Source organism: Tenrec ecaudatus, chromosome 4 (assembly GCF_050624435.1).
Source record: "Tenrec ecaudatus isolate mTenEca1 chromosome 4, mTenEca1.hap1, whole genome shotgun sequence".
Classification (NCBI taxonomy): domain Eukaryota; kingdom Metazoa; phylum Chordata; class Mammalia; order Afrosoricida; family Tenrecidae; genus Tenrec; species Tenrec ecaudatus.
In genome coordinates, this window is record NC_134533.1 from 120,806,129 (window position 1) to 120,818,806 (window position 12,678).

At 48.5% G+C, this 12,678-nt stretch overlaps 1 protein-coding gene across 1 annotated transcript in view; it reads left to right on the plus strand.

Annotated features, from left to right (window-relative positions):
* Positions 1-12,678, plus strand: part of TECTA (tectorin alpha) — an 82,554-nt gene that overhangs the window by 61,553 nt on the left and 8,323 nt on the right. The window contains exons 15-19 of the mRNA XM_075546725.1: positions 498-792; positions 4,714-4,824; positions 5,855-6,057; positions 7,029-7,192; positions 7,639-7,887. Of these exons, the coding sequence (XP_075402840.1) occupies positions 498-792; positions 4,714-4,824; positions 5,855-6,057; positions 7,029-7,192; positions 7,639-7,887 (1,022 nt within the window). The remainder of the gene's footprint in view (positions 1-497; positions 793-4,713; positions 4,825-5,854; positions 6,058-7,028; positions 7,193-7,638; positions 7,888-12,678) is intronic.

Sequence of the window (12,678 nt, forward strand, 5' to 3'; positions counted from 1 at the left end):
GGTAAACTGGACTAGTTTGCAAGGCTTCTGGGTTTCCCTATGAATCTTTAATTGTACCATTACTACTGAGACTGCCATGCCGCTGCTGAATGGCTATCCCATCCACCTCTGCGTCCGCTGCTGAATGGCTATCCCATCCACCTCTGCGTCCGCAGCTGAATGGCTATCCCATCCACCTCTGTCTGCTGCTGAATGGTTATCCCGTCCACCTCTGCGTCCGCTGCTGAATGGTTATCCCATCCACCTCTGCGTCTGCGGGGCGCGTTGGCTGCAGCTGTTGGAACTCAATCATGGCACTATAAAGGATTGCTGCACCCCTGTCTCCTGGAGAGATTGGGCCAAGAGAAGCTGACTGCCCTAGGGTTACGTAGCTCATGAACCCTGGGTCCAGCCTGCCAGGCTCACTTCTCAGAGCCCAACAGGTGGCAGCAGGGCCTGGTTCGTGTCCCTGGCGATCTCAGCGAGCGCTTTGGCTCTGCTTTGCACCACTGACCACTCTTCTTGTCCCCAGCTGCAATGAGCTGCAGTTTTCGCAGTACGCGGCCATGTGTGACAACGTGCACATCCAGAAGATGCAGGGCGATGGCTACTGCCTGAAGCTCACGGACATGAAAGGCTTCTTCCAGCCCTGCTACGGGCTGCTCGACCCGCTCCCGTTCTATGAGTCCTGCTACCTGGACGGCTGCTACAACCATCCGAAGCACCAGCTGTGCGGCTCCCTGTCCGCCTATGGGGAGGCCTGCCGCTCGTTTGGGATCCTCAGCACAGAGTGGATCGAGAAGGAGAATTGCTGTAAGAGACCTAGTTTACTTCTGCGGGTCTTCCTCGAGGAAGAGAACAGCTCTTCGGGGAGCAGTGCGTGGTCTTCAGGAAGACTGGCCGTGCCCATCTTTGCTCCTAGATCTGCTTCCACTGTTGGGGAAGTGGGGGATGAGGTTCTCTGCGTTGGGGGAGCTCTGCTTTAGGAACTCACCAGATAGAGAGGCCCAGGGTGGACCCCTGGAGGATTTCAGTTCCCAAACTCTCATCTCCTGTAACATGGTCAGAGCACACCTCAAAAGAAGGGCAGGGGTGGTGGGCACCAGAGCAAGTGAGTTGCAATTTAGCTGATTACCTCTGCCTGGATTGAATGAAGCTACATTGGACTTGCAAGGTGGTGATGGTGGTGGTGGTGGTGGTGGTGGTTATAGGTGGTGATGGTGTTGATAGTGGTAGTGGATGGTGATGTTGGTGGTGGTGTTGGTGGTGGTGATAGTAGTGGGTGGTGATGCTGGTGGTGGTGGTTATAGGTGGTGATAGTGGTTATGATAGTGGAGGTGGTGGTGGGTGGTGGGTGGTGATAGTGGTATTGCTGGTGATGGTGGTTGTGGTAGTAGTGGTGATGGTGGAAGTGGTAGTAGTGGTGATGATGGTGCTGGTGGTGCTGGTCGTGGTGGTGGTGATGCTCATGGTGGTGATGGTGATAGCGATGGTGATGGTGGCTAGTTGCTGTTAAATTAACCTGGACTCATTGACCCCAGGTACAATGAAATGATTTGATGACCACCCTGTGCCATACCATGATTGTTTTCTGATCACAAAGTTACGGTCCATAGGGTTTTCACTGATGAGTTTTCTGATTTTCTGAAATTGATCACCAGGCCTTTCTTCCTAGTATTTATAGTCTAGAAGCTCCACTGAAACCTGTTAAGAATCATAAATCACATCAAGTAATTGCATAGATGTAAAATAGTTGATTACATAAGGCTCTATAGATGGCTACATTTTTTTCCTGTGGTAAGAAAATCATTTTAACTTATTTTTCCATTATTCTAGTTGTTCATTGCCTCACTGGTAATCAAAGAGATGAGAAATATATATATATATATATATATATATATTCAGATATAAATGTATCATGCATCTCTGTGCATCAGTATACATAACTGGTCAGTCTGTTCCCTGAACAGCAGAATGCTTTGGCCAGCAGAATATGTGTGTGTTAGGAACCCACAACCTCAGGGCCACACAATGTAACTCAATATGTATATAGATACCATTGTGGACATGGGCCCATTTCAAGACTGTGAACTTTGATACATTTGCAAACTGGATCTGAAAAAGTTAGGAATGTATTTAATTCAGAGTCTAAAAACAATGTAGTTTATTAAAATGTGCATTCGATGGGTTTGGAAATAGCAAGCAAATTACTCTTTTCTGTTGGAAATTAACAGGAGTGGTTTGTTTTATAACTTTAATATTTTTTACCCCCTGTGCTAATTAGGAATACTTTAAAAAACTTCAAAATTAACTGTTTTGAACATTACAAGTTGCTCGGAATTGAAAAATAGAGAAACATACGCATGCACATCAGTTTTATTGATCTCCTTAACCTCAGAAACTTTCCTGGGTTGCCAGTTGGCAGGTAGGCCCACCTGTTTGTAAATGTGGCTTCTCCCCCAGGGGGGTCTTCCTCGAGGTCTCTGTTGTTGGCTGCTGTGGAGTCAGTCTGCCTCACAGTAACCCTCATACTCGACAGAAAGAAATACTGGTAGGTCTTGGGCCATCTCCCCATCAGTGGCAGATCTGACTATTGTGATCCATAAGGTTTCCATTGGCTGATTATTGGTAATAGATCACCTGGTCTCTTTTTCCTAGTCTGTTAGCTCCACTGAAACTTCATAAGAACACACACGTCTCTAGATCTGTTCCTTTGCACGAGGTGCAGTGGCCAAGAATGGATGAACGTAAATGTGAAAACCACCTACGAGACTAATAAGAGATATTGGTGGTTTGGGGCTAGGAGTCTCCCCTTCTCTACAGGAGACCCACGGGTGACTCCCGGCCAATGCTCCACAGTGCAGTCAGAGGAGGCTAGTGTGCTGAACAAATTTCAACCGAACCTCCAGACGGAAATGGACTAGGAAAGACCTGTTAATTTACTTCCAACAAGCAGACAACGAAAACCTAATGGATCATGACAGTCAGACCCACAACCAGCCACAGGGGTGGTGCAGGACCAGGCAGCATTCATTTGTGTTGTGTGTGGGGTGGCCATGAGTGGGGGCCAACTCGCAGGCAGCTAACAACATTAACACATGGTGACTGGGTGCTGGGAATTCAACATCAACTGCCAGCTCTCTGCCACGGAGTCCACTGTGACTCACGATGCCCTTGCAGGACGGAGTCGGACCATTCCTCTGGTTTTCTGAGGCTGTACATCCTTTACGGGAACAGAAAACTTCAACTTTCTCCCTTGGAGAAACAGGTGGCTTTGAACTGCTGATCTTGTGGTTAGCCGTCACACTTGTAACCCACTCCACCTCTGGGGCTCCTTGGGCGCTGGGAACAGAAAGAGTTTGGACCCTTCTCTTGCTATAATATATAAATACAAGGAGGTTTTTGTAGTAAACAAATAACCGTGGTTCCTCTCGGTAGGTAAGGGGACCTGGGTACCTGTTCATACCTGTGACCTTGGGCAAGTGTCTGATATGCAACAGGGATCCAAATTACCTCCCTCTCTGAGCATTTTTTTTCTCTTTTCTTTTTTTTTTTTTTACATTTTATTAGGGGCTCATACAACTCTTACCACAATCCATACATATCCATACATCAATTGTATAAAGCACATCTGTACATTCCCTGTCCCAATCATTCTCAAAGCATTTGCTCTCCACTTAAGCCCTTTGCATCAGGTCCTCTTTTTCCCCCCCTCCCTCCCTGCTCCCCCCTCCCTCGCGTGCCCTTGGTAATTTATACATTGTTATTTTGTCATATCTTGCCCTATCCGGGGTGTCCCCTTCTCTGTCGTCCATCTCCCAGGGAGGAGGTCACATGTGGATCCTTGTAATCAGTTCCCCCTTTCCAACCCACTCACCCTCCAGCATCGCCCCTCCCACCCTTGGTCCTGAAGGTATCATCCACCCTGGATTCCCTGTGCCTCCAGCCCCCATATGTACCAGTGTACAACCTCTGCCTTATCCATTCCTGCAAGGTAGAATTCGGATCATGGTAGTTGGGGGGAGGAAGCATCCAGGATCTGGGGGAAAGCTGTGTTCTTCATCGGTACTACATCGCACCCTGACTGACCCATCTCCTCTCCTAAACCCCTCTATGAGGGGATCTCCAGTGGCCGACACTTGGGCCTTGGGTCTCCACTCTGCACTTTCCCCTTCATTCAATATGGTATATATATATATATATATATATACACACACACATATATACATATATATACATATATACACACACACACATATATATACATATATATATCTTGGTTTTTTTTGCATGATGCCTTATACCTGTTCCCTTTGGCATCTCGTGATCGCACTGGCTGGTGTGCTTCTTCCATGTGGACTTTGTTGCTTCTGAGCTAGATGGCCGCTTGTTCACCTTCAAGCCTTTAAGGCCCCAGACACTATCTCTTTTGATAGCCGGGCACCATCAGCTTTCTTCACCACATTTACTTGTTCACCCACTTTGGCTTCAGCAGTTGTTCTCTGAGTATTTTTGTGGGTGAAATAACATAACCAAAGGAGCAGCACAGGGCCTGCCCAAAGCAAGTACCCGCAGCTAGCTCATGCCTTTGTTTCCTGGATGGTTGCTCATCTGTCGCCTAGCCCTGCCCCTCTCCAAGGCGGCTAGACTGGCACATCTGGGCCGGAAGCAGATGCTCCCGTGCATTGGTGTGAAAATCAAGTTGTGTTTGTTTCTGTTTGTTTTCCTTTTTAGCAGGAGTGGTTGAAGATCCCTGTGTGGGGGCGGACTGTCCCAACCGCACCTGTGAGCTGGAGAACGGAGGGGAGCTGTGTGGTTGCATCGAGCCCCCTCCCTATGGAAATAGTGAGTGACGGCTGCCACGCCCACCCCCGACGGACCCTGACAAAGGGCAGGACCAGGCCGCACAGGGCTTTGGAAACCCAAACTTGGCTTTCAGGAGCCAAATCGGTAGAAGCAGAAGCAACCCAAGCCCTTCACAGGCGGCTGATGCTCACGCCCTTGTAACCACCTCCTTGTCTTCTGTGAATTACCACCACCCCCGCATGTGTCCCTGAGTAGAGTCCAGTTCCATCTGATACCGCACTTCACATCTGAGAGGTCTCAGTCGGTCTTTGGGACTCACTGTGATGAAGTAAGGTGGAGGAGACAGGTTGGCCCAAAGCTTATGAGCTCTGAAGATACAACTAAAAGGTTTGAAACAAGCAGAAAATTACCAGACTCCGGCCCATGCTCCTAATGCTCCCTTAGGGTCCCAATGACCTTGGCTGCTGGAGCAGGCCCCTGGTGACAGTGAGTGGGAGAGGGAGTGGGAGAGGGGGCTGCCCTTCCTGCTGCAAGACTCCTGGAAAGCAGGTGCTAAGTTTAGCACCATTGGACAATGAAAGCCTAATTGAGGGCGAGGCTCTGGAGACTCAGTCATGTGTCATGAGTCATGCGCTGTAAGAGCTTCACCTGAGCAGGCGAGACCACTCTCTTCCTCTAGTGCTTACTCGCTGGAGTTTACGTGCTCAGAGCCACGCTCAGGTGTGTCATCCCATGACAAAACAAGCTAGCGATCCTGGGACACACACAGGGTTCTTGCAGAGTTGGCTCAGCGGGGCCGTGGTGTGGCCTGGCCGGTGATGTTCTCCCTTGGGAACATATTCTTTAAAGACTCTCCCAAGAGCTACAGAATTTCCTTTACTAAATGCATAGCCTCATTCGGAGGGGCCAGAGCTGCATCAGGAATACCACAATCTTGGAGCAAAGGCCATTAGTCTCTTCTAAAGGAGAGTGGAAATGGGTTGTCTCCACCCCTGCCCCCGCCCCTGTGCCCCATCCCCGAAGCACCAACTCCCATTGACCTGCTGTCTGTCATCGCTGTTCCCCACAGACTCACATGACATCATCGATGCCGAGGTGACCTGCAAGGCGGCCCAGATGGAAGTGTCCATCTCTAAGTGCAAGCTCTTCCAGCTCGGCTTTGAGAGGGAGGGCGTGAGGATCAATGACAGGCAGTGCTCCGGCATCGAAGGCGAAGATTTCATCTCCTTCCAGATCAACAACACCAAAGGGAATTGTGGCAACATTGTGCAGGTGAGGATCGTGGTGAGGGCTCCTGGTGTTGGCACACTTCCTGTCCAGAAAGCCACTTCCAAGGTCATCTAGTTGGAAACGTGCTCTTGGAAGCTCAGCAAGGTTTGCTGGAGACGGAAGCCGGGAGGGCAGTGCTCACTGGGCGCTGAGTGGCGGCTGCGTTGGCAGGGAGTAAGTGGAGTGTTTCTCCTTGGTTTGTTTTGCACGCTGCCCCGATTTGTGTAAGTACTTTGTTTCCACGGTTTTCTTCTTTGTGTGTACATATTTTTTTTTATTCAAATGCTTGCTGGCAGCTCTAAACCTGGTGCTTGAACCTGACCTTGTCCCAGTTAGGTCCTGTTTAGCTCGCTTGACAATACTTCTGGTTCCGTCTCTTTTCTGTTTTGATTGCTCTTCTAGGTAAATAGGTGCCCCTCGGGATGGGATTCCACTCCGCAGAAGGGCAGCAAGGTCCCACGGGCAGTCATCTTCCTTTCCAAAGTCTTTAATTCATGACTGTTCATTCACTCTTTTATCAGAGGGCGGAGGGAGGAAGGGGGTGAAGCATGCATCTGCTTATCTTGGTACTTGTAGGCCCATCTGATAACATATCTGGTGGAAGAATGGCTTTGAATTCAGGCTTGACCAGGGCTTCTCGCCCCTTCTGCTGGCAGTATGTCCCAAGCTGTGCCCTGGCTCATGGGCTCACAGACCGCTGGGGGCTGGATGTACTAGTATCCAGGGACTGATGAAACCACCCCCCACGTGCATTCAAGGGGGTCCGCCTGAAGGGTGCTGTTGGCATCTATTATAATACTACCCACCCTCGCGGCCCCAGCTCCGACGTAAATGCTGAGACTAGCGCTCTAGTGATTTATATTGGCCTCTGGGTTATGTGTGGAATGAAGCCATTTCTCCTCTTCCAGCGCTGTGGGATTGACATGCAAACCATACACAGACTTAATGACTTCTGACCTCCCTTCGCTCCACAGTCCAATGGCACTCACATCATGTATAAAAACACAATCTGGATTGAAAGTGCCAACAACACTGGCAACATCATCACCAGGGACCGGACGATCAATGTGGAATTTTCCTGTGCTTATGAGCTGGATATCAAGATCTCCTTAGATTCGGTTGTGAAACCTATGCTAAGGTAAAAGATCTCGTGGGCCTCGCACGCTGCTTTGTCTTGCCCTTGACAGGTCAGGTTAACATAATACAATCTGCTAGCATTTGTCTTTCTTTGAAGTAGTAGGCCAAAACAAGAAACCATTTTTCTTGAACTTGAATGCCTTACAACAGCACAGTTCAATCGAACTTTCCATGATGAGAGAACTGATCGATGGACACATTACCCAATACAATGGCTGCATGTGGTTATTGAGCTCTTGAACTGCGAGTGCTGGGACCGAGGACTTCAGTTTTTCATTTCATTTCAGCTCATTTCAATTTAAATGGCCACATGTAGTTAATGGACAAGGCGACCTTAGAGTGCACCCCTTTCTCGGTGGCCTTCCCTCTGCGTTTTCAACACAACGGGCAGAGAGTCGATGAAGATACTTGTTTGGGGTCCCTGCCTTATGCTGTTTTTCCTTGTAGCGTCATTAACCTGACGGTGCCAACACAAGAAGGCAGCTTCACCACCAAGATGGCGCTCTACAAAAACGCCTCCTACAAGCACCCTTACCGCCAGGGCGAGGTGGTGCTGACCACCCGGGACGTGCTGTACGTAGGCGTCTTTGTGGTGGGTGCTGACTCCACGCATTTGATCCTAACGCTGAACAAGTGCTATGCCACTCCTTCCCGGGACAGCAACGATAAGCTCCGATACTTCATCATCGAAGGCGGGTGAGTAGTCTGCCGTGCGGAGGCAGTCTCAGTACCTTTAGCGTCTTATTCATGTACATCACTCTTTAGGGAAAGGAATGGGACGCAGTACCTGTCAGTCACCTAACATGCCAGCATTATACACGCACGGACCCATCTAATCTCAGAACCATGTATGAGGTCGATATCATAAACCCCAGGATCCAGAGGAGCAGGCTGGGGCTTCCTGAGACTAAGGAACTTGCTTAAAGTCACAGTCTGGTGGCAGACCCCAAGTCCCTGTGGGGACAACTATGTTTCCTTCTCAGTGTGACCTGAGGGGAGTCTGCTCACTGAATCGCAATTGAGAAGAGCATGTGCAAAAGAAACAATGCAAGAGAATAACTAGCAGTTGATGAATAAGATACCTATCTATAGAGATGCACATGTATACGTATACACACACACACACGCTGGACTACTAGCTGAAAGGTTGGCCATTTGAGTATCTTAAAGAAAGACCTGGAGATCTATTTGTAAAGCACCAGCCACCAGAAGCCCCGTGGAGCACAATTCTCTGTGACACACAATGCACAGGGTCACCGGGAGCCCTGATTGACTCGATGGCAACAATTGTGGTTAATAGTATATTGTATAAGTGGAGGATAGAGAAGAAAAAGAGCAATGACCTCTCGGTAAACCTTCCCTGATTGTGCCAGGTAGTTTACACGTACTGTCACAGATTTTACAATACTTGTTTTTGAGAGCTTTGTTGGGGCATGATTTACATATGAGGGGACTCCAAAACATTCTCAGGTGGGGAAATGGGATTAAAAGAGAATGGCATTTTCCATGAACTCTTGGAAGCTCCTTTGTATAATGTAACTCACTTGCTTGCAATTCATTTTTCATAAATTTGCCGAGGAAAGCAACCATCGCTGTAAGCTAGTTTTAGAACGTTTCCATCACCCCGGTACAATAATTCTTAAAGCAGGTGGCTGTGTTCATCAGAATTCTTTCTATTGTAAGTGGTAGAGACCACGCCAAGTGAACTTCAGCAAAATCAAGGCATGTAATGTTCACAAACCAAATCATCAAAGTAACGGCCCCCACTGCCGGGGGCCTAGGACATGCTGCACCCGCTGTGATCAGCAGCCTCCAGCTGAGCCTTAGGAACCACTGGGTGACACACATGGTTACGTGCTGGACTGCTAGCTGCAAGGTGGGCGGTTCCGACCCACCCAGAGAAGTAAAGCCTGATGATCTGCTTCTAAGAGGTTCTGAAAGGTCACGACCTTGAGACCCTGTGGAGGGGGTTGTACTCACACTGGGTATGTCCATGAGCCGACAGGAAACAGCACCGCCTGGGCTTTATGGCGGGGAGAGCAAGACTAGATGTCCCCAGGTCTAGGCAGGCAAACCGGTGACGTTCCCTGTTTATAGATGAAACAGGCAAGGAGAGGTTAGGCGCACCACTCCCCCAAGACCATTGGTCTAGCAAAGGCCAGAGAAAGAAAGGATGCCTAGCTGAGCAGACAGCGCACATGTAGCTGAGGTGAAGTCATCTTGCTCTTTCTGACTCGGCAAGGGGAAGGGCTGGAGGGCTCCTGAGGTATCTTAGGAGCTGAGATGTAGTCAGTCAGCACCGCCCTTCTAGCCCTGTACCTTATGTGAGGTTTACAATTCTGGCCTCTGTGTCTGTGGTTGTAATCCCACTCTGAAGGCAGTTCTCTGCTATGATAATAGGCAAGGTGAAAGTGGGATTACGGCTCTCTTCCTTAGTTGAAGGTGTAAGACAAGTCATGACCCTTTGTTTCTTTGGGGGTGTGGCCTGCTGAAAGACAAAAACCACACCTCCTTTATTAAAGCCAATCCTCTGTGTACTAAAGCCATCTTGGAAACAAACAACCAAACTCTATCCCAGGACCTATGGAAGGAAAGCGGCCAGTGGAACACGTTTGGGATCTCTGATGTGCTGGAGGCTGAGGCATGGAGACCTTGAGCCAGAGCACAGGAGCCATGCTGAGACCAGAGGAGGAGGCAAGGAGACCGCAAGGCAGGACAGAGGAGCAGTGTTCAGATTATGAGACCGTGTGGCAAAGCAGCAGGCTGGCTTCCTGGCCGATGGAAGAAGATGCCAAGGGACTACATGGCTGAGAGGCGGAGGAATGGAGAGGGACTTGGCTGTTGACTGAGGACAGGCGTTGCCGTAGACCAATGACTTACTGGTGCTGACTTATGATAACCCGTTAACTTCCCTAATAAACCCCCTTGATTGTGTGTGTTGTCGGTGCATGCACTGTGGCCACTGCAATGCATTACCGACCCCCCAAATGAAGTGTCTTAGCAACCCCAGATTTTAGGACTTTGGACTCCTTTGAAGGACGCCATGGCATTTTGCATTTTTTAAGTGGCATTTAATAGACTTGACCGAGAGAAGAGGGCGGGTCAGCAAGCATGTTCCTGAGCCTCAGCTCCCCTCAGGGACTGGATAAAGGCCAGCCGGGGAAGGGAGCTATTGTTGAGTGTGATGTGATTTCACCTAGTGGGAGAATTTTAATGTATCCGTCCTCCTGACCTTTCGTGGTTTTGTTTTCCCAGTGCAGGGAGACCCTCTGTGAAAGTCCTCGTGGCCAAGCAGGTCCCCTTAGTATTTCTTGGAGAGAGGGGGCTGCTGTCATTGTTGCTCCCCAGCTAGGAAAGGACACACATGACACCAACTTCCACAGTGGTTCAGAAGTCGGGGGGGCACGTGTGTCGCTCCTGTTGTTTCTTCATGTGCCGAGACCAGAGGAGGGGACTCTTAGCGGGCCAAGTGCTTGGCTTGTTGGCTCCCTGCCCGGCAGGTACCCGGCAACACGTCTGTGCTCCCAAGATCCCGCCTTTCTTCCTCTGCTCCCTCCCCTCTTCCCTCTCTGTCTCCTGCTTTTCTCAAATCTAAACCTCGTCATCTCAGAGAGAGAGGTGATAGTTCGATTGAGAGACAAGCTCTGTGAAGGTCAAAAGGCTCCAAACATTTCAGAATCCTTGGACCAATGTCGATTATCCAAAAGACTAGCAAGAGCAAAGAAAAGTAAGATGTGTGAGGTGTTGTTCCAAAGCATTTAAGAGAGAAAATCAACTTTTTGCCAAGAAGACTAAATGACAAATCTTAATAGAAGTGAGAATGCTGAAGGATATCTTGTTTTTAATGTTCCTCATCACTAAGTTATTTAATCCTGTGGATTAGGGAAAGGAAATAAGAAAAAGAGACACCCTTTTTTGTCTTTTTCATTTTAAAGAGCTTCTTGGTTCCAATGGGCCAATCATGGGCCATGGGCAATTCCTTCCTTCCTTCACTCACTAACTTATCTGCCCAGCAAAGACTTCTAGATACCTGCTATGTACTGTGGAACTACTGGAAGCATAGTGGGGATTGCAACTTGACTCATGCTCTCAAGGGGTTCAGTAGGGTGCTGCTGGCACGCTCAGGAGAAGACCCCCGCTCCTTCCTGGGAAGGGCATCTTATCATTGTTATCACCTTGGATGGTGAGCACTTTGAACAGGACACAATGTTGCCCAATCCTGTACTGTCTCCATGACTGCTGGTAGAACTGACTACATTATTTTGGCTACTGTGCCAGTCTGTCTTATAGAGGGGTCTCCATTTTCCATCCATCTGTTTTGCCATATTGTGGTGGCTTTTTGTTTCTGTGATGCTGGAAGCTAAGCCACGGGTCTTTCAGATACCAGCAGGGTCCCCTACAGTGAACAGGTTTCAGCAGAGCCTCCAGACTAAGACTATGAAGAAAGGTCTGGCAATCTGCTTCTAAAGTTAGCCAATTTATGAGAACCTTAGAGCGAGGCTCATTAATAATCTGCATGTGATTTGCAGATGATACAACCTTGTCTGTTGAAAATGAAGAGGGCGTGAAGCATTTAATTTAAAAGACAGCCCGTAGTACAGATTATGCTTCAAGGTAACAAAGAAATTCTCAAAACTGGACTCAGAGTCGGCTTGATGGTAATTGGAAAGAAAACTGAAGCTGTCAGTGATTTCATTTTACTTTGATCCGCAATCAACACTCATGAAAGCAGCTGTTAAGCCATCAGATGAGGTATTGCATGGGGCGCATCTGCTGCCAAAGACCTTTTAAAGGTGTTAAGAAGCAAAGATGTCACATGGAGGCCTAAGATGTGCCTGACCCAACCCAGGTGTTTTCAGTTGCCTCACATGCCTGTGAAGGCTAAACAAATAAAGAAGATCAAAGAAAAACCACTGCATTTGAATGTTGGTGTGATCAAACCAGATTGAAAGTACTGTGGACTTCCAGAAAGTGTACAATTCTGTCTTGGAAGAAGTACAACCAGAATATTCTTTAGAGGAGATGGTGGTCAAACCAGCAATAACATGGACAATGCAAAAGGAAAGCAAAAGATTGAATAAAGAGAGAAAAGGGAAAAATTATATATATATAATAACTAGTGAAAAGAAAATGAAAACCCAAAGATAATTCTAGGTCTATCCACTGACCATTGGCTTGCCTAACTATAGGGAAGCAAGCCTGAGGAAAAAGCAGTGGACTGATGGCTCCAGAGGGACTTAGGGGGAGGAGGAGGCGTGGGGTGGGGGGTGGGAGGGGAAAGTGAGCGGTGAGCAAACAAAGCCATAGGGGAACAACTAGGGATTAAAAGCAACAACAAGAAAGATGTAGAGATCCTGGGGGTGTTGGAGCAACAGCACTCTAGCTGAGAGGAATTACTAAGAGGCAGAAGAAGGACAAGCATGATGGTGGGGCAAGAGGAAGGTAAAAGGAAACAGGAGAGATTTAGGAAGCAAAACTATGGATAGA